The following is a 22492-nucleotide window of genomic DNA, read 5'->3' as shown; positions in this document are numbered from 1 at the left end:
GTTACAGACGGTGTGACCATAATTGTGTTTTATATCTTCAAGCAAAGGTACGACGCCTCTATGACATAGCCAATGTTCTGACCAGCTTGGCTCTAATAAAGAAGGTGCATGTAACTGAGGAGCGAGGCCGGAAACCAGCCTTCAAATGGATCGGGCCTGTGGACTTCAGTTCCAGCGGTAAGGTGGCATGGTTTTGCTAGGGACCTATTTTATTTTCAATCCCCAGTTCCTTTTCCAAATCATGCATCTACTACTCAATGAGACTGATCTTCATTTCCCATAACCTGTGTCACATTCAAAATTAGACTAGAGGTATCACTCTTGGAACAAGGAACGTTAGTCTTTAAATGGTGTGTGGGGCCAGCTCCCATATGGTAGGAAGGGAGATCCTGAGAGCTTATAATGTGGGAGTTTCTGTAACTATTAAATTATAACTCATTAACATGTTTTATTTTATTCCAAATTCCTGGAAGTTTGGGATTAAGGATTAAAAATAACACTTCTTATGAACTCTGGTTGTTTCTGCATCAGCAAAATAAAGCATTATTTTTCTTCGAAATCCCAGATAGTGTTAAAATTATATCGATTACTATCACAAAACTAATACGTGGTGAGATGGCTTCTAAATATAGGATGGATGTCATGAACACCTTTTTGGTAACTTATTTAACAGGTTACAAGTGTTATAATTTTACTAAACTAGAGCAAAAAAGGGTATTATCTTCTAATTTGACAGGTAATATCTGAGCAATTGGGGACTGGATCCTACTAGACCAGCTACTTTACATATAGCTATGCTGCCTGGAAAAAAGAAGCCATTAAAGTTATTTTTAAATTACCCTTCCAATTTTGGTATTAGTGGCATAAATTCCTGCCACTTAACCCAGGCTTATAAAAGATACAGCTCTCTACCTCACTTACAACACATTATTCACTTAGGATCTAGATGAAACCACTTAAAATCAAGTATAACTAATTCAGGCCAGCCGGCACTTACTGCATGTGCATTGTGCACATGAAGTTACTGTACTAAATGCCACGAGAGATTGAAAGGCGTGTGTGACGCCATCCCTGCCTGCATGAATTACACACCTTTGCCATTTTGCACACTTCTGCCTTTAGCTTCTAGCCTTTTCACTTGTGAAGCCCTCTTCTTTTCAACCCGAACATATTCTACTCGGCTTTCAAGATCTGGCTTGAATGTCAACTCCTCCGTGAAGTTTTCCCTGATCACCCGGAGCAAAGACTGTCACATCTGAGCTGTTGCGATGTAGTATTGTGCTACTGTACTCGGTGATGTTGATGCCATGCCATTGCCCCAGCTCTCTGCATTCATTGGAAGCCCGACGTGGTCGTTTTTGTTTTAATTTTTAACAACCATATTAAGATATAACTCACGTAAGATGTAACTCACATAACTCATCCATTTAAATTGTACAGTTCGGTGGCTTTTAGTACAGGGTTGTGCAACCATCACCACAATTACTTGGAAAACACAGTCCATCCCCAAAAGAAACCCTGTCCACATTAGCACTTCCTTCCCACTTCTTCCCAACCTCTCCCTTCCAGCACCAGGAGAAAATTAATATATTTCCATCTCTATAGATTTGCCTATTCTGGAGATTCCCTATAAATGGAATCACACAATATCTGGTCTTTTGTGACCAACTTCATTCACTTAGCACAATGTTGTTAGGTCCTCCAGCCTCATAGCATGTATCAGTACTTCCTTGCCTTCTGTTGTGGAATACTATCCCATTGTATAGATGTGCCACATTTCATTTATTCTTTTATCGGTTGACAGAAATTTGGATTTTTTCCATTTTTTGGCAATTATGAATAATACCACTTTGAACATTCACAGAGAAGTTTTGATACGAACGTCTGTTTGCATTTCTCATGGGTATATCTAGGGGTGGACGTGATGGCTCATATGGTAGCACTATGCTTAACATTTTAAGAAATGGTCAAACTGTTTTCTAAAGAGGCAGATTCCCGATGAGTTAAAAGCAGACTCAGCCTGTATTCATCCATGATTACCCTATAGTACCCAGATTAGTGCCTTTACTTGCTTTAGTTGATTAATGAGCTTCTATCGAAGGTGTAATTAGCCTGCATTTGAAAATTAGAGAACGATTAAGCACTACACACGGTGGCCCTGGCTCTGGGGGAACTCAGAGAGGATATGGGTGACGTTCTGATGGATGGAACCGTTAGGTTTTGGAGGGAAGGAGAGCTGTTGAGTTCAGGGAGAAGATACCTAAGAACAGATCTGGTGCATGTTTAGAGATCAGCCACCCTGATTTAGGTGTAGGGCATGGGCTAGAGGATAACGAGACATAAAATGTGATTGGTTGGGACGTTTTTTTTTTTTTTTTTTTTTTTTTTTTTTTTTTTTTTTTTTTTTTTCAACGTTTTTTTTTTATTTTTGGGACAGAGAGAGACAGAGCATGAACGGGGGAGGGGCAGAGAGAGAGGGAGACACAGAATCGGAAACAGGCTCCAGGCTCCGAGCCATCAGCCCAGAGCCTGACGCGGGGCTCGAACTCAGCCCACAGCCTGACGCGGGGCTCGAACTCACGGACCGCGAGATCGTGACCTGGCTGAAGTCGGACGCTCAACCGACTGCGCCACCCAGGCGCCCCGGTTGGGACGTTTTGGAAGCCTTCGAAATAAACCAAGAAATCTGTCCTAGATGTAATAGGCAGAAGTGACAAGAGATCTTTAGATAGATTAAAAAAGAAGAGGGACTCAAGGGTAGTAGTGTCATTGCAGAAAATAGGGTAGTCAGGTAACTGAGGTGGTGTTGAGAAGTCTCACGAAGGGATTTGTGTACCCAGCTAGAAGGGCTCCGATCTGATGAGGGGACCAGGACTTGAGACCAGGTCAGGAACCTCATTGTGAACGCACTTTCTCTATCTGACAGAAACCTGATCTTCTTTCTGTATATCTAGTTTCATTACTGACATCACCATCGTCATCAACAACCCAGCAATCTGGAACTTCACATTACCTTTGATTTCTTGAATTCACTCTCCTTCACTCCTTGTGTAGCAATTCCTCATGAGTAAACTTAATAAATGTCTCTTTCCTCTTCTCCTTCCCACCATTGTGGCCTTTTCATCCTCTTCACAGCTTTTTTGAGTTATTATGACACAGGATAAATGGCACATGGTTAAAATTACAGTTTGGTAGGTTTTGCATTGTGTACACCTGTGAAAGAATGACCACAGTCAATATAATGAACCCATCACCCTCCAAAGTCTCCTGTGTCTTTGTAATTCCTCCCTCCTTACCCCCATCCCGTCCCCAGGGCAACCACTGATCTGCTTTCTTTCACTCTAGATTTTGTACATATTTTCTAAAATTTTTTATAAGCAAATTATATACGGTCGATGCTCATTATTCAGAGTGCATATTTGCAAATTTACATGCTCACTAAAATTTTTTGATAACTCCAAAATCAACACTCGCAGAATTTTCTCATTCATTCACAGACATGCAAAGAGTGGCAAAAAATTTCGGTTGGTAACACCCTTGTTCCCAGCTGAGGTCGAACAAGGCAACACAGCCTTCTATGTTTCTCGTACTTGTTCCTACTTGGCTCTCATGCTATAAACAAGTGTCCTTTCCGTGGTCTTTTTAAGGCCATGTATTCACATTTTTTGTGCTTTGTGTTGGGGATTGTGCCGTTAAAATGGCTCACAAGTGTCCTACTGAAGTGCTAATGATTCTAAGTACAAGAAGGCTGTGAAGTGCCTTACAGTGGAAATACATATGTTAGAAAAGCTTCCTTCAGGCATGCGTTCTAGTGCTTTTGGCTAAGAGTTGAACACTAATGAATCAACAATGTATATTAAATAAGGTGTCTTTAAACAGACACACATATAAAACAGGGTTATGTGTTGATCAGTTGATGAAAATGTTGTAACCGGAGGCTGGCAGGAACCTAACCCTGTATTTCCTCTAAGAGCAGTAGTTCAGTATTTGCTAATTCAGTGTTCATGGTAACTTCACAGAACATAACTACCGTGAATAACAAGAATTGACTGTAATGTGTATACTCTTTTTCTCAAGCTTCTTTCACTCAGCATAATTACTTTCAGATTAATAGTATTGTATCATGTATCAATAGTTTATTCCTTTACATTGCTGAGTATCCCATTATATGGATATATCATTCTTTATTCATTTACTTGTTGGTGGACATGTGGATTATTTCCAGTGTTTGGCTAGAAATTTACTTATAAATTTATTTATTTACAAATAAAGCTACAGTGAATAGTCATGTACATCTGTTCATATGGTAGAATTCACCAGTGAAGCATGTGGGCAAGCAGTTTCCTACATGAGAGGTTTTTAATAACAGATTCAATTTTTTCAGCTATTGGGCTATTCAGTTTATCTCTAGTAGATCTATCCTTCTACTTTGTGTTCAGTTTTCTCTTTTTCTAGTTTCTTAAGGTAGAAGTGGAGGTGATTCTAGATCGTTCTTTTTTCTAGTAGGTATTTAATGCTGTCAATTTTTACTGTAAGTGCTGCTTTAGCTCTATCCCACAAATGTTGATATGTGTGTTTTCTCTGTCTTTCAATTCAAAATATTTTGCAATTTCCCTTTATGTTTTCCTTTTATTTGGATGTGTGCTCATTTCCAATTTTTCTGAGATTTTTCCAGATCTTTTTCTTATGGATTTCTAACTTCATTCCATGTGGGCAGAGAATATACTTTATGTAACTTGAATCCTTTCAAATTTATTGAGGTTTGTTTTATGGTACAGATATGGTCTACCCATATGCATTTAAAAAGAATGTATATTCTAGTTTGTTGAGTGGAATGTTTTACAAATGACAGCTAAATCAGGTTGGTTGATTGTGTTGTCATTCTTCTATATCCTTACTGACTTTATGTTTATTTCTTCTCTCAATTGCTGGTAGAGGAATGTTGAAATGTCTGATTATAGTTGCAGATTTGTCTATTTCATCTTTCAGCTCTATCAGGTTTTGCTATGTGTATTTGAAGCTGTCATTATGTACATAAACATTTAAGACCAATCCCTACGTCTTCTTGGTGAATTGACCCTTTTCTCATTATGAATGACCCTTCTTTATGCCTGATGATATTCTTTGTTCTGAAATCTACTTTATCTAATGGTAATATAATCATTTCAGCTTTCTTTCGATTAGTTAGCATAGTGTATATTGTTCATTCTTTTAACTATTGGTACCTATATTTAAAGTGAGTTTCCAGGGGTGCCTGGGTGGCTCAGTCGGTTAAGCGGCTGACTTCGGCTCAGGTCATGATTTCGCGGTCCGTGGGTTCGAGCCCCGCGTCAGGCTCTGTGCTGACAGCTCAGAGCCTGGAGCCTGTTTCAGATTCTGTGTCTCCCTCTCTCTGACCCTCCCCCGTTCATGCTCTGTCTCTCTCTGTCTCCAAAATAAATAAAAACGTTAAAAAAAAAATAAAGTGAGTTTCTAGTAGGTAGTATATGGTTGAGAGTTTTTTCATCTCATCTGACAATTTCTGCTTTTTAATTGAGTTGTTTAGACCATTTGCATTTAAGGTGATTATTGATATTTGACTTTAGTCTGTCTTGCTATTTGTTTTCAATTTGTCCCATCTGTTCATTGTTTCCCTTTTTACTTTTTTTTTTTTTTACTTCTTTTGGATTTATTATTTTTTATGCTTCCATAAAAAAATTTTTTTTACTGGCTTTATTGGCTTATTAGCGGTAACTCTTTGTTGTGTTATTTTAATGGCTGCCTTAGGATTTATAGTATGCACTTTTAACTTATCACAGGCTACCTTCAAATGATGTACTACTTATATAAGGATCTTATAATAGCGTACTTTCACTTCTCCCTGCCTGGCCTTTGTACTATTATTACCAAAAATTTTACTGCTCTGTGTGTTATAAACTCCACAATGCATTGTTATTATTTTTGGTTTAAACAGTCTATTGTCTTTTAAAAGACTTTAATAAGGGGAAAACTTTATATCTATCCATGTAATCACCACTTCTGGTGCTTGTCATCCCTTTTTTGTAGGTGCGGGTTTCCATTTGGTATCATTTTTCTTGGCTTGATGGACTTTCTTTAACATTTCTTGTAGTGCAGGTTTGCCACTAATGAATTCTTCCAGCTCTCCTATGTCTAAAGATGTCTTTATTTTCCCCATTTTCCAGCTTTATTGAGATATACTCAATGTACATCACTGTATAAGTTTAAGGTGTAGAGCATAATGATTTGACTTACATATATTGTGAATTCATCACTGCAGTAAGTTTGGTTAGCATACATCATATTAATACAATAAAAAGAGGAAAAAAAAGGGAAATGAATTTTTTTCCTTGTGATGAGAACTCTTAGGAGTTCTGTTAACAACCGTTAACTCTGTTAACAACTATTGTATATAACATACAGCAGTGTTAGCTATAGCCATCATGGCAGACATTACATCCTGAGTACTTATCATGTAACAGGAAATCTGTATGTTTTTTACCACCTTGCTCCATTGTTTTTAAAAGATATTTTTGCTGGGACTCCTGGGTGGCTCAGTCAATTGAGTGTCTGACTCTTTGATTTCGACTCAGATCATGATCCCAGGGTCATGGGATTGATCCCTGCATTGGGCTCTGGGCAGTGCGGAACCTGCTTAAGATTTACGCTCTCTCTCCCTCTGCCCCTCTCCCCCATGTGCGCTCTCTCTCTCTCTCTCAAAATAAAATAAATTTTTAAAAAGGTATTTTCGATGGGTAAAGGTTTCAGGATTGAAGGTTTTTCCTCTCAGTACTTTAAAGAAGTTGCTCTACTGTCTTCTAGGTTGGATTGTTTCTTGTTAGAAATCTATCATCATCTTGTTCTTCCAGATATAATGTGTCCTTTGTCTCTGGTTGCTTTTAAGATTTTCTTTCTGCCTTGTTTTAAATGATTTGATTATGTGTGCTTTGGTATTTCTTCATGTGTCTTGTACTTCGGTTTGTTGGGCTTCTTAGATCTATGGGTTGAAGGTGTTTACCAACTTTGACAAATTTTCAGCCATTATTTTTTTGGATTTTTTTTTCTGTCCCCTCTTCTGTTCTTTGGGGACTCCAGTTATGCCTAAATTTGGCTGCTTGAAGTTGCCCCACAGTTCACTGATGTTTTGTTTCTTTCATTCTCTTTTCTGGGTTTCATTTGGGAGAGTTTCTATTGGTATATTTTCAAATTCACTATTTTTTTTCTGCAGCATTACAGTTTTTATCACTGGAAGTTTGACTTGAGCCTTTAGATTTTCGATGTCTCTACTCAACATGTTCAGTCTTTCCTCTAGTTCCCTGAGTTCATGGAATTATAATACCTGTTTTCATGTGCCCGTCTACTAATTCTATCGTGTGTCACTTTTGAATCCATTTCCATTGATTTGTCTCTTCACTGCAGGTTATATTTCGCTCAACTTTGTGTACCTGGTAATTTTTAATTATATGCCAGACACTAAGATGTGGGGTGCTAGATATTTCAGTTTTTCTAAAAATGTTCTTCAGCTTTGTTCTGGGATGCAGTGAAGTTACTTGGGAACAGTGAACCTTTCAGGCCTTGTTTTTAAGCTTTGGTAGGCAGGACCATCAGCAGTTAGTCTTTAGTGCATTATCCCCACTACTGAGGCAATAATACCCTTTTCAGCATTCTAAGCAGTGACCCATGAATTATAAGATTTTTCCATGCTAGCTATTGGCAACAGGCACTATTCCCAGCCCTGGGTGAGATGCAAGACACTATTCCTTCTTCTCCTTTTGAGTGGTTCTTTCCGTAACATTGGGTAGGTTTCTCACATGCGTGGGTATTCCACGGAATACTTAAGAGTGGGAGTACCTTCTGCAGATCTCCACCATTCTTTTTGTGTGGTTCTCCTTTCTGGTATTTTGCCCTGCAAATTCTAGCCATCCTGGCTTTCCTTGACTCCCAGCTCCAACCTCAATGTGGAGAGACTTCCAATTTCTGTCCAGGTTCCCTTCCCTATACTCCAACTTGGAAACATTCTCCAGACAGTAAGTGGGGGGGCAATCCTCAATCTCACTCCATTGATTCCTGTCTCTAAGGACCCTGCTGTCCAGTGTCTTGAGAGCCATTGTTTTGATATACTTTGTCTGATACTTTGTTTCAGGAAGGAGGGTAAATTTGTTCCCTGTTACTGTCTGGACCCATTTTCTTTTTGATTTTGTAATTTTTAACTTTCTAAAGACCATTTTGGGGGTTTTTGTAAAGGTGATTTTGTTTTTCAGTTTTTATGTGTTTTCGAAAATGTAAGTCTAGCAGGGCCCTTCAGTTTATTAATCTTTTCATTAAAATGGGCATGCTTTGGGGTGCCTGGGTGGCTCAGTCAGTTAAGTGTCTGACTTGATTTCAGCTCAGGTCATGATCTCACGCTTCATGAGTTCCAGCCCCACATCGGGCTCCGTAATGACAGTGTGGAGCCTGCTTGGGATTCTCTGTCTCCCTCTCTCTCTGCTTGCTACCCCCACTGGCACCTACTCTCTCAAAATAAATAAATATTTCTTAAAATTATGCATGTTTTTTGGTCTCTGCACTGACAGCACAGAGCCTGCTTGGGATTCTCTGTCTGCCCCTCCCCTACTCATTCCCTCTGTCTCTCTTTCAAAATAAATGAATAAACAAACAAATGTGCATGCTTTGAACCTAGAAAGAAAAATCACACAGATGAACAGGGTAGGAATGACTAAACAACAGGGACTATTTCTATGTAGAAACATAGGCCTGGCTCTATACAGGAAATTTTGTCCTGATTTTACACAGCCTCTTTAAGCAAAAAAATAGGCCTCCAAGGCCCTTCTATTCTCACTGTTCTGCAGCACTTCAACCATGACGTTTTTGCTGACCTTATTCCCTTGGTCACTTAGTAACTGAGCCTCCTACCGCCTAAGAAAGACATAATAGAGCATAATAGAAAATAGAGATTCGTATACTCATTGCCCTAGAGCTGTGGCAGAAGCGGCTGATCCCAATTAATGTTAAAATCTCTAAATATGTGTGTTGGGCTGAGCATGGTTGGGTTTTCCTTTGATATCTCTGCCCAAAGAAAGCATCTGAAATGTCAGGTCCATTCTAATTTGGGTTGGAGAACATTTTGCTCTACTTTTGTTGCAGTTGGGATAATTTTAGAATATATATGAATTCGGTCTCACTTTATAGTCTTTTACTAACTCTTAAAAAAATTAGTACATCTAAAGAAATTGGGGTTTGAGACAAGGCTCATAAAATTCCTTTGATTGTCTTAGTTTTTAATTTATAGGATAGCTCCATTACAATTACAGGCTCCCAAAGCTATATTCTAAAAAGGCTAAAATTATCCTGAATTATAGCTATATAACAACACTACCAATTCTCTCATTTATTTAGATGAAGAACTAGTGGATGTTTCTGCATCTGTCTTACCAGAATTGAAAAGAGAAACATATGGCCAGATTCAAGTCTGTGCAAAACAGAGGCTGGCTCGACATGGTTCTTTTAACACAGTTCAGGCTTCTGAGAGGATCCAGAGGAAAGTGAACTCAGAGCCCAGCAGTCCTTATAGAGAAGAACAAGGTATATGCCTTTTCTTATTCCGTGGACTCCGTCAGCTGTCATGTAACAGTCACCCTACCCAGGCATTTTAAAATGAGCTGACTCTAGGCCATGCCCTTTTTTTCACTTACCTGAAGTAAAAGGATGGTTGAGGGCAAAAGAGTTGCTGACTTCACAGGGAATGAACATGGCTCCGTGCCTGAAATTCATCCTAGTCAGCCATGAAGATCCACTGGTTTGCCAACTGGGTCTGTTCGATGCATCTCAGACATTCATCAGGTTTACAAAGCAACACTTGTTTTCTTTGTTTTGTTTCTAATTATTGATGAGACCTGAACTCCCCACTAATAGCTAGCTTCTGGAAATTTCTCTGTTTGAATCAAAACCAGAACGGATTTGAGATAATCTTATAATCCCCGAGCTGTGAATAATGAATCCTACTATATATAATTGGTGTGTGTAAGTCTCTTGCCATATTTTGTTAGAGTTTTATTTTCCTTTTTAGGATCAGGTGGCTACTCCTTAGAAATTGGAAGTCTGGCAGCTGTTTACCGACAGAAAATAGAAGACAGTTCACAGTAAGTAGTTTTTAAAAACTGAGTGTATTCTTTTCTATTTTCTGGTGTTAACTTTGAACACATTGAAATGCAACCCATCAAAAGGTAAATTTAGCAGTCTTCCTCAGAAGTCAGCCATTTGTTTATTAAGAATTTTCTGGGGTGCCTGGTGGCTCAGTTGGTTGTGCGTCTGACTTTGGCTCAGGTCATGATCCCACAGTTTGTGAGTTCAAGCCCCATAGCATGTTCTCTGCTGTCAGCACAGAGCCCACTTTCAATCCTGTGTCCCCTCTCACTCTGCCTCTCCTCTACTCACACACACACACACACTCTCTCTCTCTCTCTCTCTCTCTGTCTCTCTCTCTTTCTCTCTCTGAAAAATAAATACTTAAAAAAAAAAAGAATTTTCTGTTTCCCCTTTGTGCCTAACGCTGTTCTGGATATAGCATCAAGGACACAAAAGTAGGAAGAATGGATCCCCTATGCTAACGAAAGCTTATGGGAAAAAAATAAAAACAAATACACTGAAAAAAGACAATCCACTACTAACATGGCACTGAGGACTGAAGATTGGAGCTCCAGGAGTCATTTTTGTCATTACCATAGATAACTTTGTTTATGAACCACCAGATCTTGTTCCAAAAGTTTTATATATATTAACTCATCTAACCATAACAAACGTTTGAGGTGGGTACTGTTTTTTCTTGATTTTACAGAAAGGAAATGGAAACCCAAAGAGGTTAATTAACTTGCCCAAAGTCACAGTGCTGATAAGTGACAGAGCCAGGATTCAAACCCAGGCTCTTTGATTCAAATTTTGGGTCTGACTTTGAAGAAAATCACGTATTATCAGAAGAAGCAGAGGAAGTGCTAATGAGGGAACGAGAGTGGTTTTTAAGGACAAATTTGGGAAGAAACAGATTATGATGTGGGGCCAGGGAGTACCGGGACATTAAGCCGATTAGTTTAGCTGTAATGATTTGTCCAAGTAGGATAGTAAAGGGAAACATCATTCATAAAAATAACTTGGGGTGTTGGAGGCGAATAGGTCAGGCTGGCAAAGAGCTTTGAAAGCCAGGTGGAAGAGTTTGGGTTTATGAGACAGACAATAATGAACTATGTAGACTCCGTGGAGAACAGCACTCTGTCCGCTTTTATTAAGCAGGTGGGATTCAGCGCCTGCAGCCTTTCTGCTCTGTCATGGTGCAGATCTGAGCTGTGTCAGCTGCAGACGGAAGAGTAGAAGTCACTGTAAGACGGTGAGTGAGCAAGACTCACCGAAGTAGAGAGACATCACAAAGGACACCTGGATCTCAGACAGTGGTGCTGTTGTTGGTGGAGGTAGACAGGTTGAGGATGGATGACCAGAGGGAGGACGGTGGGTGATAGACTCAGCATGGCCATGTTGAGCTTCTCACAGCCGAGTAGTACTGATCACTCTCTCAGGCTGTGGTCGGACAGATACGCTCACCTCTGCGGCCCGGTGCCCTCCATTTTAACTTCAGCACACGGACAACAAGACTGGGCAAAATAGGTCCTACTGATTAGTTCTTAGAGGAGTCTTAAAAGGATTTTCTTCATCTGTTTCCAAAAATACACTAGAAATATAAATGTTTTTTAATATTTAGACATTTTTCCATAGAAAATGCCCAGACATTGTTTATAATCTCATATGTTAAATGGGGGTTAATTTTTCATGTGTTCTGCCTAAAAATTGTGATACTGAACAGAATGGGACAAGAATAGCAGAAAATAATTTAGTAGGTAACTTTATTTCCTCACTGTCCACTTCATTTATGTCACAGTGGATTTGAAACAAACCAGATGTATCCTTTAAATGAAACTCTGATCCGGGGGCACCTAGGTGGCTAAAGTCAGGCGTCTGACTCTTGATATCAGCTCAGGTCACCATCTCGCAGTTTGTGACATCAAGCCCTGCATTGGGCTCTGTTCTGTCAGTACAGAGCCTGCTTGGGATTCTCTCTGCCCCTCTCCTTCTCTCTCTCTCTCTCTCTCTCTTTCCCTCTCAAAATAAACAAACTTTAAAAAAATAAATGAAAATAAATAAAAAATAATAAATAAATGAATAAACTCTGGTCCAGTCTTTGCTATCTACCCAGAATGTCATACAGTGCCTAGTGTGAGGCCCAGCTTCATCACATTAGAGCTGGGTGACCCTCAGTAGGCTGATGAGCCTCTGAGCTTCAGTCTCGTAAACTGGTGGCAGAGAGCTATCATTATCATAATTATGTAAAACAATTATAATATTATGCTAACTGATAACTATTAGATGTAGAAGAGGCAGGGGAGGAGCCAGTCTGAGCTCTAACCTGAGATCCCTCAAGGGCGGCCCTCCCAATCCCTAACCATCTATCCACGTTACATGGGCCCCTGCCTCTGGGATTAGCTAATAGGTGCTCAGGGGGCACACTTCAGTAGCAGCGTGAGCAGCATTATCTCATTTCTGCTTTGGTACATCTCTCTGGAGGAAGGCAAAGAATCAGGAGCTGGTGGAACACGATAACTTGTTGAGACTCATTATGTTTCTTTTCATTTCAGGGGAAAGGCCTTTGCCGGTAAGAGAGCGATGCCTCCGTCAAGCAGCCTGGACCCTGTTGCTCCTTCCCCTACCCTGTCTGCTGACTCAGAATATCGTGTTAATCCTTTAGCGCACCAAGTATTTTCTGTGACCCAAACGGACCTGCAGTCCTTCTCCATGCAGAATGGTCTGAATGCACAAGCAGGTGTCTCACCGTCTTCTGCCGCCTCAGACGGGGAAACGCCAAAGCCAGCCCTGCTGACCGGCCAGCCCTTGGTGTACGTGCCCTCCACCTCACTGTTCATGCTGTATGGGAACGTACAGGAGGGACCGTCCCCAGGGTCAGGCTCAGGGTCGGAGAGGGACGGTGGAAGCTTGGAGGTCACGGCATCAGAGCAGTCACCCACACCCTCAGTTCAGAAGCGCCTGGGTGAGGAGAGGAAGCCTCAAGAGGAGGAACCAGCCACTAAAAGACAGAGCAGGGACTATGATGACAGCCCTCTAGCCCTTGTCATGCCCAAGGTAAGGGAGTTTGGGGAGGGAGGGACATGTTTAGTGACATCCCATTAACCCAGAATTCCTTCCCAGTAAAGACACACAGATACTAATAAGCTACTGAGTCTGGAATGGAAGGTATTTTGTGTATCACTTGTATAACTAAGCCTGGGACTGGCTCTCCCATAGTCTTGCCATAAAGTAGTACCATAAGAAAAGCGATTTTGGGGGTGCCTGGGTGGCTCAGTCAGTTAAGCATCCAACTCTTGACTTTGGCTCAGGTCATGATCTCAGGGTTCGTGGGATCAAGCCCCACGTCAGGCTCTGTGCTGAACATGGATCCTGCTTAAATTCTCTCCCTCTCTCTCTGCCTCGCTCCTCCCCCTAGCGCATGCATGCATGCACACAGACTCACTCAAAAAATTTAAAAAAACAAAAGTGATTTCTATAAAGCTCCTGCTTTGCATAAAATGCTAAGCGATATATGAAAAATAGAAAAGAAAGACCCATAATCCCACCACATAGAGGCAATCACCGTTAACATGTTTGTACATCTCCTCCCTTTTTCTATACTTTCTGGGTTTGTTTTTGGGTTTTTTGTTTGTTTGTTTGTTTTTTTCAAACAAGTTGAGATCACTGAAATAGCCACCGTAATCCAGGAGGCACCAGAGTCTCAGAGTCAGGAATACGGGTGCTATTTGGCTTTTAGTGTCTGTGTCTGTTCTCATCCCTGTTCATCCCCAGCTACAAAGTGAAGGGAGCAAAAATGTGAGCTGTTGGTATCTCCCACAAAGTAGCCCTCGAAGGTTAATGAGATATGACCAGTAAAACACTGTGAGAGCAGAAGCACGGTCATGACAGCAGTCCGTGGTGGGTCAGCCAGACTCATAGAGATCAGTACCTTAGTTACGACCCCTTCTCTTTTATTCCTCCCTCTCGCCAGAGTGAATTGTTCTAATTGTGTATATAGCCTGGGGTTGCATAACAGCAGGGAAGACTGACCGGGGTATGTCTTAGGTAACCAAGACCGGGTTTGGGCCCATCCTGCTGTTCATACTGGGCCACTAAAAGATGCATCCACACTCTGGATGCGTTAGCAGCTCAGAAATTTATTTCATAGTGTAAATACCGTGGCCAGTTTTTCATTATTAAAACTCCATCATTTCTGTGCTTCAGAATCCTAAACCTCCAGGAGCACATGACATGTCCTTGATTTTCAGACCATTCCTAGAAGTGTGACCGAAACAACTCACATACACGATGCAGTGTGGCACATGGCGATCTCTGACCTTCCTGCTTATGTCTTAGCTATTTTGAGAAGGCTGTTCTTGAGATGTACTACTGGGATTTTTACGTGCCTTTCTGGTTCCTGCTTGGTTGTGCTTAGAAACCCTCAGATTCCACAGACATCGCTTCTCCCAAGACCCTGGGTCCCGGGGGATCTGCGCCCCTCGAAGACATTCACATGGAGAGTCAACTCTCTGCTGCAGAACAGGCTTCGGGAAAGGCTTCAGCAAACTGCTGCGTTTCTTCCGAGTGGGGAAATTCTTCAAGAGATGCAGAGGTTGAAAAGTCTTCAAAAGAAAATGAAAGCACCAAAGAGCCCTCTTTGCTGCAGTATCTTTATGTACAGTCGCCAGCCGGTAAGGAATGTCACCCTGTCTTAGGGCCCCTTGGGGTAGTCAGATCATGAATTAGATTTTTAAATTTTCGTCCATGTCACCTGACCGAAGTAGCCCATTAGTGATGCTGTGTACAGCCTCTGAGCCATTTTACTCTAAACTCCTTGTTTCCTCCCTCTGTGAACCGAAGGCAAAGGCTGTCTTCGTTTTCACCAACTGGAAGGATACTAAGAAAATAATTAGGGCAAGTGAGTTTTTTTGTTAATGCGTTGAACTTCATTTGCTAAAAAAGCACAATTCAAAAGATCATTCTGTTTTTATAATTCAGCTGAATCTGGCATTGGTTCAGTTTACTGAACAACATGAACCTCATGGCCACTATGCGCAGCTAGCCTGCCGATGTCTCGCATATCTGGAGGTACTGAGCATTCACTGTGGTCGAGGGCCAGGTCTGGAGACAGAGGGCTGGACATCAAAGCCACTTAGAGTCTTCATGAAGTATTCAGCCATCCTCACCGGTAAAGCAGCACTAACCATGACTGCTATGCCATGGGGGTGCTCTCAAAATTGAACTAAATTTTATAAGATAATACATCTGAAGCACTTCGATAATAGGACCTGACAGAAAGACTCAAATGCTGTTAGTATTTCAAAACAAAGCTGAAATATAATAAATACCTAATTTTTAAGGTATGCACCATGTACGTAAAGCTGCTCTCAATGCAAAGAGACTTCACCTGATTTTCCTCAGCTTTCCATTCACTTCACAGGTTAGGCAGGTGTTTTTTTATTGTTCTCTTACCTAGAAAATGTTCTTTATTCCACTAGCAAATATTTTTTGAGGGTCTGACGTAAGCATGATACTCAGTGGTGCAGATACGTTGACGAACAAGAAACAGACTTGGTTCCTGCCGAATGAAAATGACAGCCCAGCACAGGGATTATTAGCTTTTTCTAGGCCAAGGACCCACTGACACTTTGGTAAAGCCTGTGGATTCCTCCTCACAATGTTTACAAATGCTTAAAATTATTAAATACATAGGATTATAAGGGGAAGCCAATTGTACCAAAACGAAAAATAATTTTTACTAGTGACAAAGTCAAGGTGCTATTAATACTGTCAGATTTGTTGCCTAGGATCCAAGTTGAGGAAAATATAAATTTGCTAGAAGTTTGTAAGAATAAAGATAACGATTTTTCCATCCAAGTTCATTTTCCTCCTCGACGTGGAACTCACATTAACTGACCCTCTCAGTAGCCATGGGCATCTACCACATTGTCACACAGATAGTTGTGGGATCTCATTCGTGGCCATTGCTGAGGAGACGCAGTGCAGGGTGGGGAGAACACGGGAAGGGGGTTGGCTGGTCAGGCAGAATCCATTCATCGTGGGTTCTTTCTCATTTGGAAGCGCCGTGCAGGATGTGAGCTGGAATGGTATCTTCCTGTTGTGTTGACTTACCTTGTTCTGCTTCTGTTTCAGGATTAAATGGTTTCAACGTGCTCTTATCTGGCAGTCAGACCCCCCATCCTGTGGGGCCACCTTCAGGTCAGCTGCCATCACTCAGCATTCCTTGCATGGTCTTACCATCCCCGACGCTGGGCACTTTTCCTGTTCTCTATTCTCCCACGATGCCCAGGCCAGTTTCCTCTGCCCCTGGTGCTATCCCAAATGTGGGACCTGTGAATTTTGGCTTGCCTGGCCTCGGATCAACGGCTCATCTTCTCATCGGTCCTGCAAACATGGTTAATCCAAAATCATCGACACTCTCCTCCGCAGACCCTCAGCTTCAGTGTCCAGGCTCACTCAACCTGAGCCCTGTGATGTCAAGATCACACAACACCATCCAGCCTGAATCCCCCATGTATGGGGGGCATCCAGTTTCTGTAGTAAAATTACAGCAGGTGAGTCCTAAAGTGAGCCCAGGAAGGTCATCACTCTGTGATGGGGTCTGCCTGCCTTTAATTAGCTTTAAGTCACATGACTGTAGGACGGAGACTCTAGGTCAGGGTCTTCCTAGCTTCCACTGTAGACCCAGAGTTATCTGCTTATTTTATAAAGCATGGAGATATTAAGGCAGGAAATGCTGTGCCTTAAAGACAGAAATATTTTTTAGTTGTCAATCTGTTCCTTAAAATTAGAGGGACTTATTTGAGTGATGGTTCAGGGGGGATTTGTGAGGAATGCTGAATAGTCAGATGATTTCTCCAGGCTTTCATTTCAGTAGATCAATAAAGGAGACCGCCCTGAATTTTCGTTGTACAGCTATAGAAATAATCGAGAGAAACAGAAGTCTAGATACTAACACAAAGATTCTTAGCATCTGTCATTTCTTAAAATGCAGTGTTTAGGAGACAGGAGATACATATAATGTATACAAATGTACACATAAGACTATTATAATCGATATAAATTCATCAATACCCTATTTCCCCCTAAACTCCCATTTGTAGCAGTCAGTAAGCATGTGTTGATTTCCTCTTATGCCTTAGGCATTGTTCAGAGTGGTTACTTTTCTCTCACAGAGGAAGAGTTATGCCGTGGCCAAAAATATTTTAGACAAGTCTGTCAGAGGCTGACAAGTTTGCTAGACATTGAAATAAACAGTTTCTAAAGGTGATTATAATGTAATAACATGCTTTCTGATCACCAGTTATGTGCCAGGCACTGATCCAGGCAGTAAAGATATGCCAGTAAACAGGATAAAGGCCCCCTGTCCTTTGAGGGAACATTAAGGAGATCAACGTTTAACACAAGAGGATACATATTAGCAAGTAAATAAAAAGCGGCGAGACAGATGCAGATACTTGCTATTTGCCCAGTGTGGTCTAAAAGGTGCTTGATAAATATGATCTTGTTTAATTCGTGCAGCTCGGGGCGCCTGGGTGGCTCAGTCGGTTAAGCATCTGACTTCAGCTCAGGTCATGATCTCGCGGTCTGTGACTTCGAGCCCCGCGCCGGGCTCTGGGCTGATGGCTCAGAGCCTGGAGCCTGTTTCAGATTCTGTGTCTCCCTCTCTCTGCCCCTCCCCCGTTCATGCTCTGTCTCTCTCTGTCTCAAAAATAAATAAATGTTAAAAAATATATATATATATTTAATTCGTGCAGCTCTGTGAAGTCGTCACTTTTGTCATCCCCATTGTATGGATGAAAACATTAAGGGACACATGGGTTAAGTAATTTGCCCAAGGTCACACAGCTGGTTGTGCCAGTGACACCCTTCTAACCTGTTTGCTAGGCTGCCTTTCTGCACATGAAATACCAAAGTTAATTTCAGTTGTGGTAAGTGCTGGGAAGGTCAACCCAGATGAGTGTGACAGAAAAGTGCAAAGGAGAGAACGCTTACACGAAGATCACAATGACGCAGGCCAGGACAGGGCTTACTTAGTTCAGAGATCGAGGACAATTTGGACCTCACCGCTGTTTTTATTTGCTCTTTCAGTCACCGGTTCCAGTGACCCCCAAGAGCATCCGATGCACACATCGTGAGACATTTTTCAAGACGCCTGGCAGCCTAGGAGACCCGGTCCTTAGGAGAAGAGAGAGGAATCCGTCACGAAACACCAGCTCGGCACAGAGGAGACTCGAAATCCCCAGCAGCGGGGCTGACTAACCCCACGCCTCACCAGGCAGGGGCGGGATCAAACCACCTGAACTTCCCTGTCGCAGGTGATGCCCTGACGTTGGATGCAAAACGGAACGCAAGCCATCCGGTCTTCGGCACAGGTCCTTCCTCTGTCTTTCACCCACTGGTTCTGGTTACCTGCCCGTCATCACGGATCCTCTGTTTTCCGGAAAGTAATTGTTACTAATTGTGCATTCAATACCAGTTAGAGTCCAGACTCTTCGCGTGGTGTCACAGTGAAAGCACCGACTGACTTCTGTGGTTTTGATTCAAGAATCCTCTTATTGCTGGAAGTAGATCTGAACAGGCTACTGGAGCCTTGTGGTTTTTCTGCTGGGGGAAGGGGGAGCTGTCTAGCACTTAACCAGGGTGAGCGTTCTGGGCATGTATTTCCCCTCACCCTGACTACAGATCTGTGGTGAGAGAAACTTCCTTTCTGCAGTTTCAAAAAGCTACTGCTTCCTTAGGCTTCATCAGGAAGCCAACTCCAGTTGTGAATCCTATGGTATTATTTATTTTGTTCCTGAAATGGGATTTAGTGCAAAAAGTTTACAACTACAGCAAAACACATGTTTTTTCAGGGTATGACGACTTGAATGTTTATACTTTTTTCCTATGATTTGCCCTGCACTTACTTCACAACCTGCTAATAATGTGGATAAATGTATATGCATGACAGAATGTCAAGACCAAAATAACTGTGAATGGCACGCCTTGCTATACTGAAGTGTGCTAACGCTGTCTGGGCGCGAGAACCAAGAGGGACGCCAGCAGCTTGAGAGCTGACCCGTGTGAACCGTGAGGTGTTTACTGTTCATTTGTAAAAATCCTACCATGTGCAGTTCCCTTCACTCTGTGCCCCGTGGGTGTTTTATTTAAATGTTAACCGTAGAGTATCAGGTTTGGAGGCCTTCAAAGAATCGCTGTTTATTGAATAAATCAGGATGGTAGCAAGTGATTATATGGAAAATTGGAACCTGGATGGGACCTGGTGGTAGAATTCTAAAGAGCTAATGATGTGGAACTTGATATAGGAAGATAGGTGATCGTTTTATTTTTTCTTTTGCTTTTTTTCTTTATTATTGGAAGGGTAAGAGGGAAAATGGACACATTACGTTGAGCATCCAAGAGTATGCAAACCAGTTATTTTTCAGAGTTTTGCTGAAAAATACAAGTGGTGAGTGCAGGGATTTCATTGTGCTAACATGAATACTTTTCTGGAAACAATTATGCAATACTCGTTTGTTAAACCATATTGCTTTAGGATTTCATCAAGTAGCCAAACTAGCTCTTTTATTCCTAGATTTTTTGATATGTACCTCATTCTTGTCTCTTCCAGTAAGTGGCTTCCTCCCTCCCTTCCTTCCTTTTTCCCTTTCTTTTTTAAGCTTCTGTCTTAGATTTAGAATCTTGGTGTAGGGTTCTATTTTATTATTTTTGGACCCAATAAAATGTTCTATGAAATAAAAATATTAATTTAAGAGACTCTGGGAGTCTGAGCAAAGTAGCTTTATATTAACTACAGGATAATATTAGCCTTATTACCCCATGAGATTTTTGAAAACTTGAGGTAGATAGCCAGATTAAATAAATTTGTTATTATATAAAATTTTTATCAACACTAAACTTATAAAGTTTACAACATGGCATTTTTTTCTTTTTTACAATCTTTCCTAGCATTAAATGGATAAAATTATGGTTCTAATCATCCACAATCTCCTGGTAATGATTACCCTGAGCTAATATGAGCTAATATTTGTTTTATACTTTTATTGAAACAAATAAAAATATGCCCTTTTCAGGACACACAGCATCTATATCTGCACAGGGTACATGCATTTTTAAATATACCATACTTAAGAACGTCCACAAAAATATTTTCACTTGAGAGGTCTACATTTGGAAGACATCCCAATCTGATTTTCCCCTCACTGTTTTTGGATGTTCGCCACTTATTAAACTTCTTTGCTATCCCTTGTTTTTAATTATTATTCTGTTCACACGATGACCATAAAAACCTCAGAGAGTTCACGGTTCTTGAGGGGTGTTAAGGAGCAACCAACCCCCTAAATGAGAATATTAAGACTCTGTGACCATATTCAGCAATAGAAAACTACGAACTAATCCCTTTTGTATCCGGGACACACTTTTTCATGTGGCTTCGTGATACATAAAAAAATAAAATGATGCGGTGGTTGTGTCTGTCAGGAGAACGTATGTTCCTTACAGAGCAACTGATGAAAATGGACTGCTAAGCTAGACTTGGATATTTGGAGAAGCGGAAAAGCAATGGCAATCTTGAGTCTATCGTTGTATTACTTAGTAAAAGAAATAATTGTTGGGGACCCTGCTAAGGACACGCAGCTGTGAGTAGGCACTGAGGGAAGGTGTGTGTGCCCTACACTGTCCAGGGTTTGTGAAACCCTTTCATTCTGGTACAAGAGTTGGGAGAACTTTTATACTTGAATCTACCTACCAAGTTTACATTGCTCAATTCTTTTTGGTAAGGTGCTATTTCTGTATTTAAGTAACTTTTTTTTTTTTCAACGTAAAGCTGCTTTCAGCTAATCTTATTGCACTGCTAGTTTTGTGTAGGTATTAATTTTATTGCTGCTTACTGCTTTTGTTTTCATCCTATTTAGCTCTGCTCTTTTTTCTAACGGCTATATTATCTATAGCTGTCTGCTTGGAACTTTCCTACATGTAAACTGATTTGTTTTTCTTTTAGAAAAATATTAAACTTGATAAAATAGCAATAAAAATCAATTCATTTAATGAGATGTTGGTTGTATTTGCTCGTGGGCTGTGTGTACCAATTTCAGTAAAACTGTTCATTGTCGCAGCTCAGCTAACCAAGCCCTCATAAAACCCAAATCGGATCTTTTTTTTAATTTTTTTTTTAACGTTTATTTATTTTTGAGACAGAGAGAGACAGAGCATGAATGGGGAAGGGGCAGAGAGAGAGGGAGACACAGAATCAGAAGCAGGCTCCAGGCTCCGAGCCATCAGCCCGGAGCCCGACGCGGGGCTCGAACTCACAGACCGTGAGATCGTGACCTGAGTCGAAGTCGGATGCTTAACCAACTGGGCCACCCAGGCGCCCCTAAATCAGATCTTTTGATTGAGACTTCCCGGTAGTTTCCAAACACCAAATCTTAATATGTCAGAATTACACAGGAGCTTGAGAGGATAGGAGTATGCTCTTGAGCCTCTGATTTCTACAGAGTCAGAATCTCCATAGGTTTGGAGCTTCCAGATGATCCTGATGCCTATCCACTTAAAAGAAGCTCAGGTGAATGCACTGCAGACCACTTCCCCAACTTCTCATGAAATCTGCAAGGTTAAATGCCTCTCATTCCAGCAAATGCCTACCTTGAGTTCAAAGCCAAATTCCATTGTTAACCCTCACTTTCAGATTAACCTCCAAACAGACCTAATCTGATTTTCTCTACTTTGTTAGCTCTCCAGTCATTTATGTCACGTTATTGTCAGTCCCCCCCACTCCTGCTAAATTGTAGGGTCCTGGGGAAAGCGGCATTGAAACCCCAGTATCAAGCCCAGTCTTGGTACTCAGAAGGCCCGAAATGGTGAAGGGAGGAACCACAGGACCCCGCCCAACAGAGCTGGCCCCTTTGCCAGCACTGTTAGAGTCAGCTCCTGCCTCTCTTATTTTACTGTGGCCTCTTCCTTCCAACACACCACTTCCTGTCCCAGTCTCTAGCCTTCCTTCTCGCAAGGCACATACATACAGTTGACTCTTGAACAACACGAGGTTTAAGGGGTGCCTGCCCCCGTGCAGTAAAAAAACCAGCATAACTTTTGACTCCCCAAAAACTTAACTATTAACGGCTTATTGTTGCCCAGAAGCTTTACCAATAACATAACACATATTTTGTATAGGTACTGTGCATTGTATTCTTACAATAAAGCTAGAGAAAAGAAGAAAATCCATTTAAATGGACCTGTACAGTTCAAACCCATGTTATTCATAGCTGTATAACACAGGATTAAACATGTTTCTACACATACACCAGGATTGGTTAGGATTTTACTAGCATATATTTAGCGGTATATTATGTTATAATGGGATCGTGCT

The 22492-nt window shown here is 41.2% G+C and overlaps 1 protein-coding gene across 1 annotated transcript in view; it reads left to right on the top strand.

The window, feature by feature from the left end:
• The window catches only part of E2F7 (E2F transcription factor 7), a 37674-nt gene extending 19063 nt beyond the window's left edge, over window positions 1–18611 (top strand). The window contains exons 7-13 of the mRNA XM_049627422.1: window positions 43–177; window positions 9394–9579; window positions 10064–10136; window positions 12675–13176; window positions 14537–14792; window positions 16255–16676; window positions 18214–18611. Coding sequence (XP_049483379.1) covers window positions 43–177; window positions 9394–9579; window positions 10064–10136; window positions 12675–13176; window positions 14537–14792; window positions 16255–16676; window positions 18214–18384 — 1745 coding nt within the window. The 3' untranslated portion in view covers window positions 18385–18611. The remainder of the gene's footprint in view (window positions 1–42; window positions 178–9393; window positions 9580–10063; window positions 10137–12674; window positions 13177–14536; window positions 14793–16254; window positions 16677–18213) is intronic.
• Window positions 18612–22492: the final 3881 nt, after the last annotated feature.

This window comes from Panthera uncia, chromosome B4 (assembly GCF_023721935.1).
Source record: "Panthera uncia isolate 11264 chromosome B4, Puncia_PCG_1.0, whole genome shotgun sequence".
Taxonomy (NCBI): Eukaryota; Metazoa; Chordata; class Mammalia; order Carnivora; family Felidae; genus Panthera; species Panthera uncia.
This window is presented reverse-complemented; position numbering and strand designations above follow the sequence as displayed.